This window comes from Ananas comosus, linkage group 24, assembly GCF_001540865.1.
Source record: "Ananas comosus cultivar F153 linkage group 24, ASM154086v1, whole genome shotgun sequence".
In the NCBI taxonomy this organism is placed as follows: Eukaryota; Viridiplantae; Streptophyta; class Magnoliopsida; order Poales; family Bromeliaceae; genus Ananas; species Ananas comosus.
In genome coordinates, this window is record NC_033644.1 from 1,321,880 (window position 1) to 1,346,009 (window position 24,130).

Below are 24,130 nucleotides of genomic sequence, written 5' to 3' on the forward strand. Positions count from 1 at the left end.
ATGAATTTGTATGGATTTTTGGTATATCTTATTATTCAACATTTTGTTTTCTTAACTACACAATATTTATGTTCTGTAAATTATATATATTTTTGGTATATCTTATCAACTTTTTTAAGTACTCTAAATCGTCATACTTTTATACTTGCATGCATCCAAAAATGTACCATACTAAAATCTAACCAACCCAAAACTTTAGGTTTGAATTTATTTGCATATATTAGTATTTTATTTTATTTTTTAGAGTAAACTTCGAATACTATTTCTGTGGTTTCATACTTTCACATGTTAGTATTCTGTGGTTTAAAGTGTATCAATTTATTACCCTATAATTTTTTTTTTCTTTTCGTCAGCTTCTCCGTTAACTTTTTATTAAATCATATACAAATACTTCAGATACCCCACTTATAGTTTATCGAATATTCATTTTAATACTCTTTAGTTTTAACTCTGTCACTGATTTAACACAGAGTACGAAAGTGATACATTTTAAACCAGATGGTACTAAAGTGAGAAACTGTGAAACCACAGAGATGGTATTTGAAGTTTTTTTTTTAAATTTATTATCCAAGTCAGAATTATGCACATATAAACTTCTAACAAAAATTAATATTTTTAAATTTCTTTTTCTGGAAAAAAAAAATCCTATTGGCTACAGGATGGGTTAGTTCAAACATTCAATTGGGTCCTCATTCAAGTTGACATGTGGATATCATTTATTAAGAGGGAGTACCATTTACCAAAGGAGGTGTTACAGCTACATTCCATGTACAAGACCCTTGAATCACTTTATAATAAAGGCTAAAAAAATTACAAAACTTATCTAGTTATCTGCCATTCTAAATAAGTTATCTAATTTTTTTTAAAAATAATTAATTTTACTATCTAATTTTTTAATTTGTTTAATTTGAGTCAGTCGACAATTTTTAAATTTTAAATATTAAGTTAATTGCTTACTGTAATAAAGTTAATGTAATTCGGTTACCAATTTTTCAAAATTTTAAATTTACTATCCAATCTTTTAATTTATTTCATTTGAGCCGGTCAACGGCACCTTCACTTCAAAATTTTAATGCGTCGTTTGTATTTGCAAGTTTAGCTAATATAATTCATATTATTCTATTAAAGTAAGTAATTAGTTTAAATTTTAAAGTCAAAGTATCGTTGACTGACTCGGATTAAATAGATTGAAAGGTTGGATAGTAAAATTAAAATTTTGAAGATTTAATAATTGATTCAAAATAATCCATAATTCATATACCTTTTTTCTCCAAAAAATCTAAGTCCTTGAGCGCCTCATTTAATAAACGCCCAAAGAGAAAAAAAAATAGAGGTGCAAATAGATTCACGTTGGTGGAGCTTCTACTTCAATCCGTCTCAAATAGGGTGATAAGTAGGAATCAAAAACTGAGAAAAGCATAACTCGCTTCGAATCATCCCCAATCGGCCAAAAAAATAAAGCGAAAGATAGGAGACCTTTTCTTTCTTTGATTCGCTCAAATTTGTCAAAAATTCGCTCATGCCCCAATTCGTTCTGAATAAAGCGGTAAACATTGACGAAAAATAAGATAATAATTAACTCGTCCCGAATCCACTTTGATCCGATAAAAAATGGGCCGATAGGTGGGAGACTCCACCGACCCTCCGATCTGCTCTGTTTGCATCCCTAGATGAAACCTCGGACCTCTCGATCGCCAACAGTATTAAAAACCACATGTTGATGGGTGTTCACACCTAAAAAAGGGTGCATGTTTATTGGGTTTACTATGGAAATTAAGAGGTCTTGGTACATAGTGGTTGGTGTGGGTACGAGCACATGCTAGGGCTAGTAATTTTTTTTTTCTTTTTTTTTTTTGTACATAGAGCAAATATTGAAAGAGGGTATATGATTTCACATTTAGATACAGAGTTTGACACTTCAGCAATAATACTATCGATAGCACTAAATAATTGGTGCTATTAAATTTTCGGTCATTAGATCTACCTTTTTAATTATTTCTATACATTAGATCATACTATTCAGCTAACTATCCACTCAACCTTAGAGGATCACTATCATCTTAACCGCATATCGCTGCATCTAAGGGCCAAAGACTAAATAGCACCAATTACTCGGTGCTATTAATAATATTTTAGCCTAGTTCTTTAGGTACATAAATATTTGACTAAAATAGAGAATTTTTTCTTTTTTATAATCAGTCGTTTTTTCTATTTCTCTTCCTTGATTTTTAAAAATCTATAATTTATCTTCTCGAAATTTCAAATTAATGCATTCAGCTTCCCTCCATCAATACTTTATACTGAAAATACTTTTAAAAATAACAAAAATATATTAAAAAAATATTTTTTGATAGAACCAGTAATTATTTTTTAAGAAGTCAAAATGTAGGTTTTTTAAAGTGATGAGAAAAAGTAAAAAAAAAAATCAAATATTTACAGAAAAATTTTCTGTATCTTAACCAAAATATTTTATTTAGTATATTCTATTTTAATTTAATTACTAAAAATATAGGGTTTGGTAGATGGAGAGTGCACTCTAATGCCTAAGATAGATACCATATTTGATTGATAATTTTGTTTTCAGAATAAAATAGATTACTTCATAAATTAAGTATGTTATCCTGGCAATTTATCAATGTTAAATCTTTTAAAAAGAGCAAAAATTAAACTCCTAATTTATATTGCACAAAATAATCTCATATTAAAAATCTTATTATAATATCTAAATAGGCCTACAATACTTGGAACTTCAATAATTGGATCCAAGTTCCAATTTTGCATAATTTTTTTTTAAAAAAATTATACTTTTTTATGGAACCAAACAACACCTAATCCATTCCACTTCTAAAATAAGAAAAAAAAAAAACTAAAATATGACAGTCACATAAGGTGATATAGTATCTCCAACTAATTAAACTGCTCTTATGAATTTTATCTAATCCCATTATAATTTTTTTAAAAATATTTTATTTTATTTTATTTTTTTAAAAAAATAGATATGATTGGTTTGAAAATACCACGTCACTATATGACTGCTATATTTTAGATTTTTTTTTCTTTCATTCCTACAAGGTCGTCGGACCATTTCGGAATACCTGTAGTTGGGGCAAAAATTGTATAGAGATCGTCTCCAAACTACAAGTTTGGGGATGATGCCGATGGGGCGCTGCATGGCCAGTCGAATGAGCGGGAACTGGCCCTTTCTCTTTCTCTGCTTTTCTCTCTCTCTCTCTCTCTCTGTAAATTTAGATTGGCCACACGGTGTCCATCCGCATCGTTTCCAAACTAGTAGTTTTGGGATGATAGATGCGCCCATACAATTTATGTCCCTTTAGTTGAGAATCTTGAGATAGTTTTTGTGTTTTTTTCTTTTTTTTGCTAAGTATAATAAAACAATTTTTTTACAAAATAACTCTCTAAAATTTTATAATTTGTAAAATAAGTCTGTCAAATTTATATTGCATGGCAAACTAATCCTCTCGTTACCACATAGGAGCCGCATAATATTTTTTTCCAAAACTAGTAGTTTTGGTATGGTTTTTTTCGAAACGGGTGAATAGTTCACTGGATTCTGAAAGTCTCTCAGGCCTTTTAAAGACGGTAAATCATTAACCGCATTCATTAAAACGGAGAAAAAAAATAAAGTTGTTAGGATTATACGTGGATTATTAGAATTTTTATTTGATTGTTAGAATTTATGAATATATTATTCCTATTTTCAGATTGTTAAAATTATATGTGATTTGTCGAAATTTTTATGTTGTCGTTAGGACTATATATATAGAATACAGAAAGAAATAGTATATAAGCAAAAGACGGTGAATAGTATACCGCTCTTGTGAAAAATTAGAAATGTAGCTGGAAATTAGAAAAGCAGTGAATTGTTCATCGCTTTTAAGAGAAAATTTCAACACCGCTTCTATATAGCCAAAAAAGAATTAATTTGTCAAAAATTTTTTTATAGAATTACTTATCCATTTAAAAAAAATTATAGAATCTTTTTGAAGAAAAAAAGGTCCTAATAAAACACGTGGCATTGAGAGTCATAGCGCGCTCCAACGACCTCCTCCTCCTCCTCCTCTCTCTCTCTCTCTCTCTCTCTCTCTCTCCTCTCCAAAGGATATATATCTATATATATATATATAGAGAGAGAGAGAATATATATAATAAGAGAGAGAGAGAGAGAGAGAGAGGAGTAAAAAAAAAAAAAAAAAAGGAGAAAAAAGAAAAGAAATGGGGGACGCGAGCGCCGTCGCGCTCCTGGAGGAGGCGGCGGGCGCGGCGGAGCGGGCGCGGGAGCTGCAGGACGCCGCCGCCGCCCTCCTCTCCGCCGCCGCCGCCGACGAGCAGCGCTTCCGCGGCCGCGCCCTCGCCCTCGACTCCGACCTCCGCCGCCTCCGCTCCTCCCGTCTCGCCGCCGCCGCCGCCGCCGCCGTCGATCCCGAGATCGCCGACAGGGTGCATCTCATACACCGCATTTCTAAAACTCTCTAATAAAAGCCTCAAAAATCACAATGCAAAAACAATTGAATCCTACAGTTACAAACATGATATCGCAAAATATCGATACGATACAATACATTACAAATCCTCACGCCTTTTGAGAGATTCTAAAAGTACGCTAAAAGTATTTCTTAAAAAATTACGATGGAACATGTGAATTTCAAAAAAGCAATTCAATTGGTCGGCAATATTTTTACTTTTTCGTAGTACGTAATAAAATATATTAATAATAAAAATTAATAAATGTTTCACATTATTATAGTGTGTTAAAGTTTCTTTCAAATGCTTCTTGGTTTGGCGTGTTATGCGATATTTCGAATAGGTTGTGAGAAATTAAAAGTTTTTATATATAGGCACTTAAGATATTGCAGGTCATATTTATCGAATTAGATTTTGATTTTAAAATATTGATTGTGTCGCATAATTTCTCCTCTGTTTCGGATCCTCTAGATCGACGAGGAATTGGACAGGGCAAGATGTCTGATCAGCGACGGTGACGTGGCGTCGATTCTTCCCAGCAAAGCTCATGGTCCTTGGCTGTTACCCAGATTCATTTTGGTTTGCTCTTATTGTTTTTGTTTCTTTTGCTTGATTATTGAGAAATTTTGTGACGATGTGGGACTGTTAGGGCGTTTCTTGAAGATGTTTCTAGGCCCGGTGAATGTGCGCGCCGCGAGGAAAGAGGTGCAGCTGAAAGTGAAGCAAGAGTATAACAGCTATAGAGTATGCTACTCTCTTTCTCTCTCTCTCTCTCTCTTTCTCTCTCTCTCTCTATTTGTTTTGATGCTCTTTAAAAGTTATTATCTGGTCAACAAAACTTGAATTTTTTTCTTTTATGTTTCAAGTAGAAACGTATAGAACTTGCCTGAACTATAGACCATTTTGAATTGGCTACCAACCTTTTAATTTCTTTGATTTGAATAAGTAAATTTACTTACTTTAATGAATTTATAGTTGTGAGAATTATATGAAGTATGCTGATTGAACTTGTAAAGATAAACGACGTATTTAAGTTTTGTAGTCAAAGTGCCGGTGACTGACTGACTGACTGATTGAAATCAAACAAATTGAAAGGTTGGGTAGCAAAACAGATTAGTTTTGTAAGTTTTTACCATTCTTTTCCCGCGGTCGAATTGGATTCAATTGAATTACAGCCATTGTTCTTGAGATAAGTTGCATGAACTGTAGATGAATGAAAGATTGATGGCTCTATGTCTGCTGATTTGGTAGGTCAGATTAGGTTGGTTCAGATGCTGCAGTTTGACTTCTTACTCTTCAGCCATTTGAATTCTAGTACTCTTTTCGGATTAAGCGGTTGGTTAGTTGGTCTGTTAGATGACTAACTACAAACAGCTCGAGCTCGACACGATCAAATTTCATATCATCAGGGAGAAATTCTCGCGATCCCACTCATTGTTCCTGACACATTTTCTTTCAAGTACTTTTCGTCATTTCAATGCTTGATCTAGCGCGGTACATCTTGAATCCAAGAACATATTGGCAGACAGTCTGCCAACAAAAGACTTACTCAACAAGTCAGTCAGGGCAAATAAGTTATTATATACAAGATTAGCAATAAAGAAGAACAAGGAGGTTAACGGCGAAAATCCTAATTCATGGTAGAAACCACTGGACCTCTACACAGGCAGATTCACTATCGGTTACGAGAAGTTATTACGATTGCGCAATGTGTCCTCGACACCTCCTCTTGAAACTATGGAAAATAGTCTGAAACTACGGACTTAAATCCATTTATATTATGTTAAACATTGTTGAATAAAAGTTTCCACAATTTACAGGGAAAAACCATCGGGCCGTGGTATAAACAAATTCACTACTGTTACAAGAATCTAGTATGACCCCACAAGATTTCCTTGGCTTCTCTCTTTCTAGTAATTTTCTTCAAAACAAATTCTTTGGATTAACTCTAGTTCTAGTGAATAGATCCGAAACTCAAGTTTTTTTCATTTTTCCGTGTTTTTCATTCTTGATAATTTTGTAGAATGTTTTAGACCAACTTGTTTGAAGGATTTTCTGAATTTGTTGTGCAATTGAGCGACTGTGCTATTAATAGATTGACATTGTATTGCATAATAAGTATCAAATTTCTCATTTCCTTCGGCGACATTCTCTTTATTGCGCTTTGTTAATAAGAATGAGTTTTTCGTCTACAGGATAGAACTGCTTTTCTGTTTCTTCTATTTCCGTCCACTTTGCTTTTTCTAAGGTCCTGGATGTGGGATCGATGCATTCCAGCTTTGCCAGTTCAGTTGTATCAGGTAAAATGCATTTGCAGCTATACGATTTGTGTGGGTTTGCCGAGAAAACTACTAGATAGTTCAAAGTTCATTGTTGAATATTTACAGGCTTGGCTATTGTATCTCTACACAAGTTTAGCTTTGCGAGAGAACATATTAAGAGTGAATGGAAGTGACATCCGTCCTTGGTAAGGGAAAAAAAATATCTTCAAATACTTGTTCAGAAACACTAATCGCAGTTTAAGTTGTTTAGTTTTTACTGTTCTAAATTTAGGCACACTGCTTACAGTTGCTTCTAGGTTTTTGAGGAGCTTTTGCACCGCGCGCCTCGGCCCTTTTATTTTGGCACCTCAGAAACAAGGAGAGTTTATACCTTTTGTGTTTGTGTAGGTGGATATACCATCACTATTGTGCCATGATGATGGCCCTTGTGAGCCTTACATGGGAGATAAAGGGACAACCGGATTGTGCCGATAAGCAGGTTCTTTCATTCTCTCCTCCTAACTCATCATATGAGTTTCTTACTTCAATCTAAACCAGTAAATCTCTCTGTAGAGAGGTGTACAATTGTTTCTGGCATGGGCAATAATGCAAGGCTTCGCAATGCTTTTGCAAAACAGATATCAGCGGCAAAGATTGTATACTCGCATTGCTTTAGGAAAGGTATCATATCATATCACTATATGTTTTTTATACTTTAACTACTCCATTTATTCTGTTCTTTTATGCCATAAGAACCTCTTATTAATGGTAGATTAGAAATAGTAGTGGGATCAACAACCAACTCAAAATGCGTCGGGGCGAAAAACAGAGTCACGAGCCCCGTGTTTCATCTCCAGCTTGCCATTAAAAGATGCCGCTGTGGGTCCTTCGGAATGCTGCTCTTATGAGCTGATGATGTGTTGGCATACATGATATGAAAGGTTTTTCGATTGGTTTATAGACACATACCAAGACACCACATGGATTTTCTAAGAAATGAATAGCCCCTAGGAAATGAATACCAAGACACCACATGGATTATCATACATGATTTTCTAAGCAGTTAGGTGTTCTCTTCTCCTTCTATCTGTGCTTGTATTGTCTGTGTTCCTTCGGTTGTGTATTCGACTCTTTGCCGCTAAGTGTGTCGAGCCACACACCACCCCCTCTTCTCTCTCTGCCTCTGTAAAATAGGGTTTATCCCTATTTAATCAAAAAAAAAAAAGCCCCTAGGGGAGCCTTTATGGGGGGACCCAAAGCATTTCCTGCTAAAAGCCTAACGTAATAACACTTCCTATTTGGCGACTTTTCTTTCTAATGGATGAAGCGGCAAAGAAATACATTTGATTGCTTAAGACATTGCATCTAATTTTTTTTTTTATCTCCCCCAAAAACTTACAAGATAATACGTGGCTGTCGATTATTCTGCCTTCTTGTTTAACTCTCTCTTGTTATTATTAACAGGCTAAAAGAATGGATGTTGTGTGGGGTGAAACTGCTGGTGTTGAGGGTCAATTGTGGCTGCTGTATCCAATCCTCTTCATTTTGCAGGTATGAGAAACCCTTGCAACAATAAGATCACTAAAGGCAGGATAAATTGCCGACTAATCCCGTGGCAAATGAACGTCGTAACCCTACGATTGATGGCTAGTTTGGCAGTTTTAGAGAAAAAAATTTTGTAGAGAGGTGAGCCCGTGAAAGGTAAAAATTACGGATTTGAAGGCAGAAAAATATTGAATATTGAGGCTGCAGTTAATGTAATGTTATTAAAAGTTAACGCGAATAGGATGTATCACCGAAAATAAGCAGATTGTAAACGTATGTTGTTACAAATATATTGGTTGTGTGGTTACAAACTAATGATTAGACAGATTAGTACAAATATAAATCGCGGAAAATGGAGTGGCTTATGAAACATTGATAGTTTCTAATGATTTTAATTTCTTCATTGTCTTTTGAGAAATGGTATCAACTTTCAATTTTATTTCATAAAGTTTGATATCTATTGTAGTAGATGAGCTCTACCCTTGTGATTACAGAGAACTTGCACAATTGTTTCTATTCTATATATAAAGCGAAGTTATTCGACGTGATCGTAACTCATACAATTGAATGAGTTCTATATTCTGTATATAAACCTGGGTTTGTGTAAAGCATAATTATCAGAGTAAAGAGTTGGATTCATGGTTTTCGACGGTAACTCCTCACTCTCAAATACATCCGATTTACGATTATATCAGACTAGTGTGACTGCTGAACTAATCAATAGAACTGGATACTGAAGTGTGTTTTTCTTATTCTGATATCTGCACAAGCCAAACATGACATGTTCCCTACTCACTACTTGGAAAATGACAACTGTTTTCAGGGTTTCGAGGCGTATGTCGGGATGCTACTGCTTCGGACAGCTCTAGCCGACGTCATCCCCGAATGGCAGGTGAGAAACTAAGAAACTATTGCATCTTTCTTGTCGCGAGCAACCGATAGATGTTTAACACTGTCAGATATCTAATCTTCGATTGCGTTTTCTTTCTTGTTTTTTCGAAAAAAAACAACAACATATCACAGGTGTTAGTGTGTGGAATCTTGCTGGTTGTAATGGCAGCAGGCAACTTCGCCAACACGGTGCAGACGGTGATGGCGAAGTCGAGGGTGAAAGCGAAGATGAAGAGAAGCAAGAGCAAGCAAGATTTCGATCAGAGCACGTCGCCGACCGCCTCGTCGTCGAATAATTCAAGATCATCAAAGCAATCATGATGAATTTTCCTTCCAGCTTTTTTTCTGGTGCTGATAATCTTTTTGTAGAGCATTAGTTTGCAATAATTTTGTTGCAGTGCCCTATTTAATGTTAATCTATGTGTGTGCATAATTTATGTATTGGGTAGTTTTTTTGTTTTTTTAATCAATCCTTGATAATAATGAATGGTTTATGTCTCCTTATCTCATGATTTTTAAGCAAGAATTTAAGTGCCATGGACGCGAGGTTGTGTTGCGCATTTGTAGGCACGGGGCAAATGGTGTGTAACGTGTCGTGCCAATATACGCCGATGAAAATCACTATGCCGACACGCTATGGTGCGAAATATTTATTTCTTTAGCACCAATATATTTTACTTGTCTATTACATATTTTTCATTAAACCTTTTGCACCTATTGATATATTTACTTGCTAATTTTGTTTTTTTTTACAGAAAGAGAATTTTGAGTCGTGTTATCAAATATCAATACAAGCGTTATATATCATGCTGACATCTTGTCAGCACAAGTGTCTGCGTATTGGGTGGTTTCTTCATCAAATCAGTTGCTCAATGAGTAAATTGCACCATTGCTCCCTGAAATTTGGCTAAGTTTTACTTTGGTTCTCAACTTTTTAGTGCGAGATTCAACACTCTTAAGAGTGTTCACGGTTTATAATATTTCAGTAATCCTCTATGTTTTCTATTGAAAATATTCAAATCATTACTCATTCAACTCAAGTTGGTAGTGTTAAAAGGTGTGTTGGTGAAGTAATAGAATTATTGTAGATTCCCAACTAGCAACTAGTAGGAATACTAGATTACCATGAGTTAGGAGGTATTCTCATTCCCAACTTAATGGGAATCATCACTAGTTCACTAATAAGAATATGCAAAGTTTCAATCTATCTCCTGACCCAAGTGGCATGATAAGTTAGTAACAAACTTGGCATTCCAAATATAATCTATATTTTCTCAGAATATTACAAACCTCGATCCATACGGCCTCTAAGGAAGTGTTTGGTTCCTCGAAAAAGCATGAAAAAATAAATTGAGAAAAAAATTTCCAAGAAGAACTTCCTTTTCAATTTTCCGTCTGTTTGGTTCAAAAGAAAAAATATATATAGCTTTTTCAAAAAGCTTTTTTTACAAACTTTATGGTAAACTAGTATTTTCCTTTCCAAATTTTTTTAGAAAAATAAAACTAGTTTTTCATAAAATATGGAAAGGAGCTTCCGAAAAAACTATATATATATATTTTTTTAAGTTCAAACAAGCAGAAAGTTGAAGAAAAAAAATTCATAGAATTTTTTTTTGAATTTTTGTTCTCATACTTTTTCGAGTAACCAAACAGGCCCTAAAAGTGTTTACCTGATCATTGTCCATATTTACTACGAAAAGAAAACTCTTCCCCACACCAAATACATCTCTAAGTTCACACACCATATATATTTGTTAATTCAGAAAGTTTGAGATAGCAAATATTGAAACAAAAAATTTTGAGGGACTAATATTGCAATTTGCCCAAAAAGAATCTCAAAACTAATGGATATGCATGAAAAGATACATTAGAATTTTTTTAAAAAGTGTCATGTTCCGAGTTTCAGTACTATCTGGACCCGCCAACAGATCCGCCGTATACATAGATGGCCTTGTGTACACGAAGCGATAGCACACAAGGTGCCACCTAAGCACACAAGCATGATCCAACTGAGAAGGCATTCAGTTCGGAGTAATTTGTGACGTCAATTTTGCGTCCAAACAAATTCTGACTCGTTCTGACACTCTCCTAAAGTGTCGACTAATCCACAGACTGCAATCATTTCGAAAAAATATTTGGAAAACCAGAGTGCATGTAAATTACCCATGAAAAATAAGCGAAACGAAAATGAGTGGGCACAAGAAAAATGTTACGACTTAAACACAATTATCATAAATTTACTTCGAATTCGAACACAAACTCGACCAACCAATCAGAATCACAACCGTAAAACGAAATCCATCCCTCCAACCAAATATAAAAGAAAAAGAATGACACGTGGCACTCAGGGACACCATTCTCATATGATCATTCAAGAGGAGCTCCTCATTTAAATCTTTGTCCCCAAATAATTAATACATGCATGTATAAGGAATTAGGGCAGTGACTTACCACTTCATCATGCTTGGCCCCAGAAGTAGTTTCAGATGACTCTTAGGATGGCAAAAATATGGCAGGTGAATAACTTTACGCCGCAAGAAGCGCGGGAGCCCTCTCTAAGTGAAATAATAGTACATCCTTCCCTTGTGAGATTCCGCGACTAACCGTTGTTATTTACAATCTCTAGGGTTGCATCCGAGCAATACGAATTTCTCCGGAAGAAGAGAGCACACAACTTGACCATCCAACCGAAGAAGCTCGCCATCAATTCCACACCCATTGTGTGTATTTCCGATTGGCTTAATCTTTACAGATTTTACCTGCAAATGGTAAAAGAATGAGCTCGATCAAAATTATAACAGTTTTGAAGATATCTACGAAGCTAGTTAAGCAAGAATACAAGCACAAAACATTCCACAATGAGCGCATCATCATCATCAGTAAAAGCAATTAGGGGTTGTTTGGTTGCATGTGGTTACAATTGCACTGTAGTTGTAACTACATGCAGATCCAAATCCTATGTTTATTTTGATGTATTTGATTCAACTGCCGCAGTTGAAATTGTGCGATGAGACTTAACTACAGTAGTTGGAACTACATCCAAATTAGCAGCAATTTCAACTGCAGCAGTTAAAGAGATTAGCGCTAAACGAAAGGTAAGCTTACATAGAGATCACTTCAATCTGTTTTCTAAAAGAAAGCAAATATGGTAGCAACATACATATAAAATTTAAACCAGATTATGCAGAGAGAATATGCACAAGATATAAGTTCCGTACGAACTTTAGTGTCAAATTTCTAGAGACTGGAATTGCATGCACTTCGGGGAAAATCTGCAATAAATTATGCATGAGAAGAGGAGAAAAAAAAACCAAAAAGAACAATAAATAGATAGAGAAGTACCTTAACATATTCCACAAAGGGAAGCGAAAGATGCTGGCCAAACTGCAGATCGACGAAAAATCTTAACAACCTCATTCTCCCACTCCCATGTACCAATATTAAGTCCAAACTGTTGTCATCATGCTCGGCTTTTGGTGCCACAACCTCAGAACTTAAGCTCTGGGCTGTTTTACAAGAATGGTTGCAGACCAAGATACCAAGATATCGCCCTTTCCTACGAACCCACTTCGTTTCCAAATCAGGATTCAGTTCCTTAACTTGTTCCAGGCTAAAATCATCAGATTGATCTAGCGTGCCAAACTTTCCTTTATCTTCTAAAACATTATCCTCTTCAGATTTCTTTGCTGTCGAAGGAAGATACTCCAACTCAAAGCTGTACTCGGGTAAGGATAGGAACTTCAGAACACCGGCAATGAAGTAACGAAGCGGGCCGAATTGCACCCGGTATTTCTCAGAAAGTTCAAGAACTGTAAAATAAAAAAACAATACAAGAGCCAAAAATCATTAAGAAAATTGAATTAGAAAGCCTAGAAAAGTTTTTTGTAAAAAAAGGAAATTAGGACATTTGCAATCAATGAAAACAATAATTCTGCTGTGTTCTCTGTTAGCAATACAAGACAACAACGTAAACAACGAGATAAACCATGTAAACCACCCACTATCACTTGATATTGGCTCCCACTTACTACTGAGTTGGTCCGGCTTTTTAGTGGGATAGTATTTCTTACACAATAGTGTAGTGCGTATTAAAAGGCAAGCCTCCCGAAAATTTCAGCAGCTAAGAGGGCTGACTGAACAAGAGAGATGAAGTGAGTTACTAAGATCAAGAGGCAAATAGAAAGGACAAACCATTCACATAAAGGGAGAGGATCTTCCCCTCTTTTTATCCTCTTTATATATCTCTCACTCTCCTCCAAATGGTTATTTTTGTTCATTTTCACTCTTTTTGGCATCCATCTCTTCTACTATCTTGTTATCTCGAAAGACATCTGACAGTATGATGCTTGGCTCCCTACTAAGAAAATGGGTACCATACAGTAAGAATCTAACACAGGCAGCTTCTAAACCACTCGGTCACTAAAGTTTCTCAACCTGTACATCACATTTGAGGTAATAATGCATGCATTAGATCAACACTGGGCAAGAAAAAAAATTTACCATCACCAAGGAAACCAAAATATGAAGCTGTCACGCCAAAGTGAGTAACGCCAGCCTGGGGCCAATTGCAAGCAAAAACATCTACAGCTGTCGAACCCCCCTATTCAGTCAATCACATGGTATAAGAGAGCAGAAGATCCTTGAATATCGAGAGAAACATAATTGTACAGCAATAGTACATGGCTGCTAAATTGAAAAGAAAAAGAAGAAGAAGAAAACTAAAAATGAAGCAGGTTAAATTTAAAATTGCTTTCATACCATGTGAAACAAGCTTTTTTTTAAAAAAAACAAAACACCTCTAATAGCTTAAGTCGCTAGAGAACAACGTTTTAACCATCTATAATCGACATATGTTCAGTAAATATGAAAAAGCAACTGACTAATCTGTTAAATGTACCTTTGAGTCCTGAGAATTTCATTTCGTGACAATGCTTTTCTATATAAAGAACAATACAATAGGATGCATCGGGGTAAGCTACCTACTTTTCCTTTTATTATTCTTTTTCATGTAAAACATGGTGACAACCTTAAACTGCCAAGAACCATAACGACAAGTGCATTCAAAACAAATTAACAAACTTCAAGTATTTGAAGCTCAGTTTAGAATCTTCAATAACAGATGCTTTAATATTATTGCTTGCTCAATAAATCTTTCACTGGTAGCAACCAGTCAAAATAATTTTTATACAAAATCCTCAGATACTCAATGCGTGGACATGAAAACACAAAAGATAACAAACAATTAACTTGAAATAAGGAAGAATTAAAATGGTTTATTTAGGTAAGGTTGATATTTCAAACTACATCCTAACTACCTTCACTATAGACAATGCAGCGGGAATTGGATCTCTAACACCCAAAACACTCCAAGCAAGTGAATTGTCTGAACCAGCAGGAACAATGCCAATTGGCGGTAAATTTTTTCCGTTTGTATCAACTCTACTGAGTAAACCATTGAGGACCTGCATCATTACAAAATCATAGCAAATTTGTTGGCATCCATATTGGACCAAATTAAAGTAGTCTCTCGGACTGAAATGAATTAATTAATGCTCCCATATCACAAGTAGAATGTGAAGATAAGTAAGTTTAAAAAAAACAAAAGGAAAACAAAGAAAGTTAGGTGACCTATTCAAGCAAACGACAGCTGACATGGCTGTTAGTAACAGATATAAAAGACAAGTACCAGGAGCAAGGATTTGTACAGATAAGAGAAGATTAAAAGAACATATATAAGGGGACTGGCGACAGGCAATAGGTAAAATCAGCACAAAAGAATTCAATGTGAAAAGTATCCAATAGCAACAAAAATCCAAACTATTTATAATTACAATCTTACTTCATCTGTGCAAGATGATAATTCAAAGAAAAATCTATAAGACGAAGTAAAAAGAGGTTCAAAGGAACTCAAAAAAATATGAAGTTTAAGGGAGAATAACAACTGATCTCAAAAAGGAACTAGAGCTTAGATAAAAACTTGATTTAACATGAAAACTTCATGAAGTAGCAAGAGGAACTGCAGCATGCACGCAAATGACAAGTGCACAACTACCCAACTTTCATGCTCACTCATTCGGTCCCGAAGTTCATTATGTGGTTCATGAATTTTTTTCCCCGTAAGGCCGTAATAAATAGCACCGACATATTGGCCTTATTCTTGTAAATTGGCGGCAATTTAGTTTATATTTACTCATCAAACACTATATTGAATATAAAATGCAATAGTATGAATCCAACCTCACCCTCTTTACAAAGGGAAAATTGTCACTTTCACACAGGCTTCTGAAACATTAAATGCCAGAATTGAAAACTCAGAAGAGAATAAACTAACCTCATTTACAATTCCATCACCCCCAACACATATAATACCTGTAAGTACATAAGATCACTGAAAAAGAAAAAAAAAACCCCAAAAAAAATTTTGAATACATAATAGCGAATAATGAGTTAATTACCATCAGGGCATGTACCGAGATCAACAGTAGATGCAAGATTTTTTGCATGACCTGCAGCTCCTGTTTCAACCACTTTCATCCTAAAACCTGCAAGCTGTGTCAGCTTGTAATAAAAATGCTAAGATATGACGATAATGAAGAAATTATTTTTGAAGCTCCAAATAAAATTTAATCCATCAAAGTGGAGTATTTGGATGAAAACATGAACAGTTAAAAGATAGGAAATATCAACTAGCCTTACATCGGAGTATTATGTAAATCTAGCACAGACGTAGCGGTGTAATAATCATTTCTCTTCTATTCGGAGTAAAAACCAACAAGCCACTCATTTTCTTCTCCATCTTAGTTCTCTTAGACGAAAGGTCAGAGGACAATTATGCCCTTTCTAATTGCTCGTATACAACTCCTGTTCTTTGTCCGAGCTTTAGCTAAGATCTTAGTTAAGAACCTTGAGGTTCCATCGAAAACCCAAAATTAATTCCACATCCCACAACCACAAGTCCTACCATAGAGGATTAGCCATAGCCCTACTGAGCTTACAACCTTACTTAATCCAGGAGCACAATGACAGACAAATTAAAATTACCATTTTTCCAGATAACAGGTGTCATTTCAAGTAACATCTGTAATTGTAACTTATATAGACTAAGACAAGTTCCATGTAAAAGAGGAGTAAAGTAAATGTGGACGCACAAATTTGACTAGTGTTCACTGGAAAAACATTTTAATGAGCAAACCTCGAAACAAGTACATAAACTATCTCTCATCAATAAGAAACATCAGATGTAATCAGTGGTTAAACCAATAAGATTATGATCTTTCATTTCTAAAATTCTATACAACAGAAATTTTTGTATTTTCATTTTTCAGTCTCTATGTATAACATTGTATTTTGTAATTAAACAGAACAAAGTTTGAAATCAAGACATACAGATTACACACCTTAAGTATTGGTTGCACTTGTTCATAGAAAACTTCACCAGAACGACCACGTCCCGAGTGTGGATTTAATATAACTAGTACATTTCGAGGAGTTCGAGGAGCTCCACATCTGACATAAGGTTGATAATGTATGAGACTGCTTGCTGCAAAGTCGGCGGCTTGCTTCTCAGACAGCATCATTTGATGAGAGAAGTGATTCGCGAAGCATTTATTGCCTGCAGAAGCACTAATCTGTTGAATAGCTTCCCTTGAGTTCAAAGCCAAAAAGCATCCTCCTGCTTGTCTTCTTTGTGGTGTCCGAAAAGTATAAAGCCCACAAACCCGTCTTGGCGGATATAAATGCAAGGTGGGAAGTCGGAGTCCGGCATTACAATATACCTGCCGGAATAATTATTGACTAAGTACAAAGACTGATAAAACTCAGAAAGAATACCAAATTACCAATGTAGTGAAAAATTAACTTTCACAAACAATAGTAGATTGTGAATAAGTCATCAAATAAAACCATAATAATTACGTAAGAGAAAACTGTCGAAAGAAGTAAATAGGAGAAACCTGCTACCACTTCATTTGTATAAGAGAAACAAAACCACACAAAAATGTCGCCGCACCATAAATTCATCAACTAATGAACTAGGAAGAAAACAGTAACGCTTCAATACTTAATTTGCACATACTTTAATGTGAAACCAAAGTATGCCGAGTGAACTAACTAGTAGTAGGAGTTCAACATATTTTAAACCAGAGAGGAAATAATGAGATCGTTCATGCCTGCAAACTTGCATATGTGCGCGCATGCATGGGAGAGGGTGTGACCATATGTTCTGATAAGTATCAAAAGAACTAAGTAATAGTGCTTTCATGCACTTACAATTATTTCCAATACCATTTTCTCTTTTTCCTACGCGTACATCCAAAAAAGAGAAGAGAAAAACATTTTCATCTCTCCTTTTCTTTTCTTCTCCTTCCTATTCTCCTGCTTTCTCTCCTTCCTCCATTATCCAAGTAATGACTGCCGCATATACAGACCCTGTTTGAATGTCCAAACAAGTTATTCAGTGGTAACTTACGCACTACGAGCATTTCCTTTGCGACTGTCATTTAAGAGTTTGCTTTTAGTCCCTTAAAGAAGTCTTGCAACTATGATTTGTTGCAGTAATGCATTCCGCCAACGAGTTGATTTATCTGCTTCCCAGGCCATGGTATGCATCTAATAATACTTCTTTCCTGCTAATCCTGCTAATTACTGCATTCTTCTTGAGTAACAAAAAGAGATGTGCCGAACAACATATTCATGCATCCAAACAGACCCATAAGGATCAAAACGAATTGTACATTTTCGTACGAATTCAATCTAATTATAAATTATCCTAGAATAACCCTTTTTGATCAAAAACACATACCATTAAGATTCTTTCATCACGAAATTAATTCATGCTAAGAATAAATGCATTACATAATTAAGATTCTTTCCTTGTTATGGTTTCCACTCTCTTCAAACAACGATTAAATTACATGGTTTTGATGGCGTAACATCCAAGCCAAGATTATTATCAAAAAAAATTTCGTAACACCGGATTATACCCATTCAAACATTCATACATCAAATTTAAAGCCAAAAAATGATTTAAAAATGGGGAAACTCCTAAATTGGCAACAAAAAGTGGTAATTGAGGAAGCAAATTGCAAAACTGGATCATTTATCATGATTTAAAGGGGGAAATTGAGAGGGAGAGGTGTGTGATTCACCGTGTCGATCGCACGAGCGAAACCCATGGTCGGAGAGGGGAATGAGCTTCGGCGATGCGACAATGGCGTTGGAGGGTCCTTTGTGAAGAGGGCGAGTAGACCGGTTCGGAGCAACGATTAAAAAACCGGGTTGCGGCTCGGTTCAACCGGTCGGTGCAATGATTAAAAGCCGCGTCGCGGTTCGGTTCAACCGGTTCGGAGCAACGATTAAAAAACCCTGTGGCGGTTCGGTTCAACCGCTTCGGACCGATGATTGAAAACCGCTTCTGGGTTCGGTTCAACTCTTTAAACCTGAAGCGGTTCAAATTATGGAATCAGATTTTAATTAAACCGGCCGATTATTTTAATCAAATTATATTAAAATTTAACAGCTTAAAATTAACTTGGCTAATTTTATATTTTATTAGCACAAAATAATTTTATAAAAAGTAAAATTTGAATACTTATATCTGCTTAAGTATGATACTTTGAATACTAATATATATTTTTTATATAATATAATAAAATTAAAAAATATAATAATTAAATATTTATAATATCGTGCGGATGATTAAAGAATCATTTACTATCGAACCAGTGAACTTATCTAATTTTAATCAAATGGGCAGATTTTTTTTTAGTCAAGTCATATTATAATCATATTATAATCTAACAGCTTAAAATTAACTTAGCTGATTTTATTTTCTATTAGCACGAGTTAATTTTATAAAAAATAAAATTTTAAAACTTATATTTACTTAATTTGGTCTAGAATCAGTATTTTCCGAGAGCAAGTGGCAAAGGGCTTGCTGGTTGGTACCTGAGACCCAAGTTCGAATTCTAGTTGATTCACATTTCCAGCTAAGTTTATTTCTAAAAGAAATAAACGAAGCGGGTAGCGTGCTACCTATCTCTCAAAAAAAAAAAAAAAAATTAAACATGATAGTATTATAATGTATGTACATTTTTTATATAATAAAATTAAAAATAATAATTAAATATTTATAGCGTCACGCTAGCGTCTCGAGTTCAACCAGTAGTTGACCCGTGAACGTATGATCCTTGATCCAATAACAATTTCGGATAGCTATTTTAACCTTGTTTTTAAAACATTGATTATGCTGACGTTACTGGTTCAATCAGTGATTATGCTGACGTTTTGGATAGCTATTTTAACCTAGTTGAACTAGTGACCCTTGATTCATTTCTGAATCTTAAAACTATTGATTTAGAGAATGCCTGACTCTGAGCTTGTGCCATTTTTAGGTTATATAATGAGTTAATTATACTGTTATATTTTTTTACCTTTATCTGATTTTTCATTTTGGCCGCTAACCTTTTAGTTTTGCTTTTCTTTTTTCTTATTTTCCGGCTAAAATATGTAAATACTTATTTGTTTTACTTCTCTTTCCTTTCAAAGTTTATATTTTATCCCCTTGAAGTTTTAGAAATAATTTAAAAAATTATGGCGTTAGCGAAGATGATGAAATAACCAAACTATTCTTTCTTATTTTAAGAAAAATATAATTTTTAATATATTTTAACAATATTTTTTTAAAAAATTAAATACTTTTAATTATAAATTATAAAAATTAGAGGAAACCTCACTATGGGGATTGAGATTTTTCCATAGTTTTTTTTTGGCTAAATTACAGAAAACCCCCTGTAATAACCCGCTTTTTCACTTTCCCCCCCTGACATTTAAAAACCTACACTTTGCCCCCTTGTAAAATGAAAAATGTGCACTTCACCCCTTCCGTTAGGGTTCCGTTAGGGGTTCTGTTAAAAAATATTTTTTTATACCGAAAATACCCCTCTGCCTCTTCTCGGATGCTTCGCTCTCGCCGCCTCGCCGCTTCGCCGCCTCGCCGCCTCGCCGCCTCGCCGTCCTCCACTGCTTCGCCCTCGCCCACGTCCCCTTCGTCCTCCTCCGCAGCCTCGTCTTCGCTCTCGTTGTCCCTGTCTACCTCTCCATCAACACCCATCGCCGAAATCGATGGGCGGCGACGGTGTAGGAGGAGAAGGGGAGCAGGTGGAGAAGAAATTTGAGAGAAATTGTGGCCGATTGAGGTGGAAAATCGGCGGATCGAAGGGGCGGCTGAGGAAGCTGAGGAAAAAGACAACAATGGCGAGGGGCAAAATGGTCATTTTACACACCGTAACCCCACTGTGAACATTTTTCATTTTACAAGGGGGCAAAGTGTAGGTTTTTAAATGTCAGGGGGGGAAAGTGAAAAAGCGGGTTATTACAGGGGGGTTTTCTGTAATTTAGCCTTTTTTTTTTAATCCAGCCACTAATATTTATTATTGGGACTTTTGTTTATACATCTTTCACTACTATTCAAAAATTTTTAAATTTATTTCTATTCTTAAAATACCCTTCTAAATTATAAATCTCATTAATAAATTCCAAGATTAGAAATATATTTGGGAAATATTTTAAACTTTCTTTTTCAAATTTAAGAGATTTTTTAAGAAGGGGGTTGGTTGTACTAGATTTTTATAATTATATAAATTAAATTATAAGCTATGTAAATATATATTTTTGGATCGTTTTCTACTAGATTAATTTTTTAGTTAATATGATATCAGAATCAATTTCAAACCTCTTCATTCGGTGAGAAATTAGTTATGGATTCAATCTCTACCTTACCACCTTGATATTTAATAAATTAAATTTTTATAATTATATAATAGATTAAATTTATTTTTTTTATCCCATCTATTAATTTCAGATACCTAGATTGATTTTTTGGTTAACAGTCTAAAGTTATGTTACACTAGTGAATTACCCGCGCGATGCTGCAGATATAAAATTATTTTTATAATAAATCATATATTTTTTAATATTTTTATATAGTTTTATAAGTCTAATTATTAATTAAATAAAAAATTATATAAAAATAATTATGCGCAAAGTAAATTTATACAATGATTTATTTTATAAAATTTATATGAAAAGAATTTGATATAAATCTATCAAAATAATTTAAGAAAACCAATAAAAAGAAATTGTAAAAAATTTATTTAATAAATTAATTTATATATCACATATGCACTATATTTCTAAAATTTAGTCTGAAATTTAAATTCTATATTTTTATACAGCGATATTTTATGTAATTTAAATTGTATTTATTAGGTTAGATTTTATTACGCGATTTATTACGGCATATTATTAGAATTTAGAGATTTAAAATTTTAAATTTTGAAAAGTTTAAAATTTGGAAATAAATATTATAATTTAAAATATAAAATATTAAATTTAAAATTTAAAACTTTAAAATTTAAAATATCAAAATTTTAAATTTTTTATTATCTATACTATATATAAAAGCACGTATATTCAAATTTGGGTCTGTCGACAGACCCATTTTTCGGCAGGAAAATTAGCGCCCATTTTTCTCTTTCCGTACGAAAAATTTTAAATATAAGAAAAAAATCTTTCCGTACGAAAAATTTAAATATAAGAATAAAATAGAAACAGCAATGAATACGTTAGTTCTCTATAACAGATTACTGATGTGAAAATTCTAAAATATAAATTTTTCTATTTAATTTCAAATAAGTTCTCTATAACAGATTACAGGTGTGAAAATACTATAATAAAGATATTTTCTATTTTTATTTTAAAATATCTGTTTTTTTAGATATTATCTATTTAATTTCAAAATATATTTTCTTTTTAAGATAACGGATTTTATTTTTCTATTTAATTTCAAAAATTTATTTCCTAACAGATTTTATTTTTCTATTTAATTTCAAAAGTAATTTTTGCATTAAAGATTATTGTTAATTATTTATCATTTAAAGTATATCTTTCTTAATAGCGTGATTTATTATTTTAAATTTTTTAGATACATATTTGGCAATCATATAAAATATGGCCTAAAATTAAAAAAAAATTTTAAAAAATTATAACTTTTTCTAATAATTATTACGTGTATTTGCACGTACATTTTACTAGTATATATATGTGTGTGTGTGTGTGTAGAAGGAGAGAGAAGAGGAGGGTTGGGGGGACACGTGTCACTCTAAGGTCCCCAAAACCCTCCTTTAATGTAGTTAAATAGAAATAGATATGAATAAGTCATGAGTGGAAAATAATGTAGAGGAATGGGAGATGTATTGCATGCTCTTAACTTAATCGTTACTTTCAATCGTCTGTGGTGATACCGTTTTTGAAATTGATGAATAAGATTTTACTCAATAAATTTTAGTTTTAAAATAAGCGTGTTCTTTTTAGTTTTTCTATGAATTATTTTTTTAAAAAATTATGGTAATTTAAAATAATCCGCGTCTTTCAATATTATTAAAAGTGCTTTTTAGTTTTTTTATAATAATTATGAGTGAGTTAATATATAAGAAAATTGAGAGGTCTTTTGAGAGGTATATGTAATAATTTCTTAATGAAAAACAAGTTAAGTTGATTTTCTATTTTTATTTGAAAATTTGTTTTCTTATCTTTCTGCTATCTTCTAAATGAATTTTCTGTGAGAGAAGAGTGCTGCCTGATTGCTGCAGTTAGTGGAGTGCTTTCGATGGCAAGCGTTGCGCCACCATTGCATTTGTGGATTCTGCGTAGTGATGAGTGCACTCTAACTAAACGCAGCGGATTTTACAACAGGCCGAGTATTTATCGGATTGCGCATTTGTTCTGGTTTCCCGCTCCCTCCAAGTTCCAGTGTTAATTGCGTTATTAAGTTTAAAATTCGTATCTTAAACAAGCTCTCAAGGGAAGCGGATCTAATTAGTCATTTATTGATCAAAGTTCATAGTATAGAGTGGATTTTTAAGGTTTTTTTATTTGCTTCTTTATTTTCGGACTTTTTTTTGCAAATAGCCCCTTCATAAAATTTTATTTTAAAATTGACCCTGTCAAAAATTTATTTGCAAAAATGGCCCTGCCCCTCCCACGCAAGCGCCACGTCAGCGCCACGTGGGCGGGGCAGGAGTTTAAGTTGAAGACGGTGAATGGTTCACCGTGTCCAATACAAATATCATATTGGACACGGTGAACCATTCACCGTGTTCAATACTAATACAACCTTAGCCAAAAAATGACTAAGTCCTAAGTAGTTGTATTGGACACGGTGAATGATTCACCGTGTCCAATATAATATTTGTATTGGACACGGTGAACCATTCACCGTGTTCAACTTAAACTCCTGCCCTGCCCGCGTGGCGCTATCGTGGCGCTTGCGTGGCAGGGTCAGAGCCATTTTTACAAATAAATTTTTGACAGGGCCAATTTTAAAATAAAATTTTATCAGGGGGCTATTTGCAAAAAAAGTTCTTATTTTCTCTCTTTCCATCAAAAAAATTTGGACAAAGATTTTTTTTTTTTTTAAAAAAATTCTGTTGTTGTGAGACTGACAGGTGGGGCCGGAATGTCAGGCTGAATTATCCATATTTTTAAGGCAAACAAATGATTGGCCGGTTGACACCCAGGTGAGTTGAGCGCCACGTCAGCATCTAGGCCCTTCGTTTTGGCCGTTTTGGCCGCGTCCATCTCCGACTAATTATTTCCCTACACCGACTTCGCCACTTCATCTGTACACCGCCTACCTTCACCATTTTGATTGTGAGCGGGTAAGGGCGTGTTTATTAACAAAAGCTCGGCTCCAGTAGACAACGAGTTTCTATTAGTATAGACTAATCTAATTTTATGCGTGACAATTGTAAAGGTGTGAGTTCGCATCGAATGCAAAATTGCTGTCGAATAAGACTGTGTTATGTGTGCAGAGTGTTTGGATCCTACTGACTTCTAAAATCATAGCGTTGTTCACATGTTAGTGAGGATAAAATTTCAGTAGGGAGCTTTTT

At 34.2% G+C, this 24,130-nt stretch overlaps 2 protein-coding genes across 3 annotated transcripts; one reads left to right on the top strand and one right to left on the bottom strand.

The window, feature by feature from the left end:
* On the top strand, nucleotides 4,204-9,849 carry LOC109728583 (transmembrane protein 120 homolog). The gene is made up of 10 exons (XM_020259011.1): nucleotides 4,204-4,458; nucleotides 4,954-5,032; nucleotides 5,132-5,226; nucleotides 6,678-6,782; nucleotides 6,870-6,949; nucleotides 7,152-7,242; nucleotides 7,317-7,424; nucleotides 8,208-8,294; nucleotides 9,112-9,180; nucleotides 9,312-9,849. Exons 1-10 carry the CDS (start codon nucleotides 4,234-4,236, stop codon nucleotides 9,498-9,500), a joined length of 1,128 nt encoding a protein of 375 aa, XP_020114600.1. The 5' UTR covers nucleotides 4,204-4,233; the 3' UTR covers nucleotides 9,501-9,849.
* Nucleotides 11,368-18,403, bottom strand: LOC109728505 (sphingoid long-chain bases kinase 1-like). 2 transcript variants are annotated; one of them, XM_020258916.1, is made up of 8 exons: nucleotides 18,326-18,403; nucleotides 16,577-16,954; nucleotides 15,635-15,728; nucleotides 15,511-15,548; nucleotides 14,495-14,641; nucleotides 13,680-13,779; nucleotides 12,522-12,988; nucleotides 11,368-11,938 (listed from the first exon to the last, which is right to left on the bottom strand). In XM_020258916.1, the coding sequence occupies exons 1-8, from the start codon at nucleotides 18,350-18,352 to the stop codon at nucleotides 11,789-11,791; spliced, it is 1,401 nt and encodes a 466-aa protein (XP_020114505.1). In that variant the 5' UTR covers nucleotides 18,353-18,403; the 3' UTR covers nucleotides 11,368-11,788. The 2 variants fall into 2 exon arrangements, with proteins under 2 accessions (XP_020114505.1, XP_020114506.1); XM_020258917.1 differs by lacking the exon at nucleotides 18,326-18,403 and having other exon boundaries at nucleotides 15,635-15,738; nucleotides 16,577-16,735.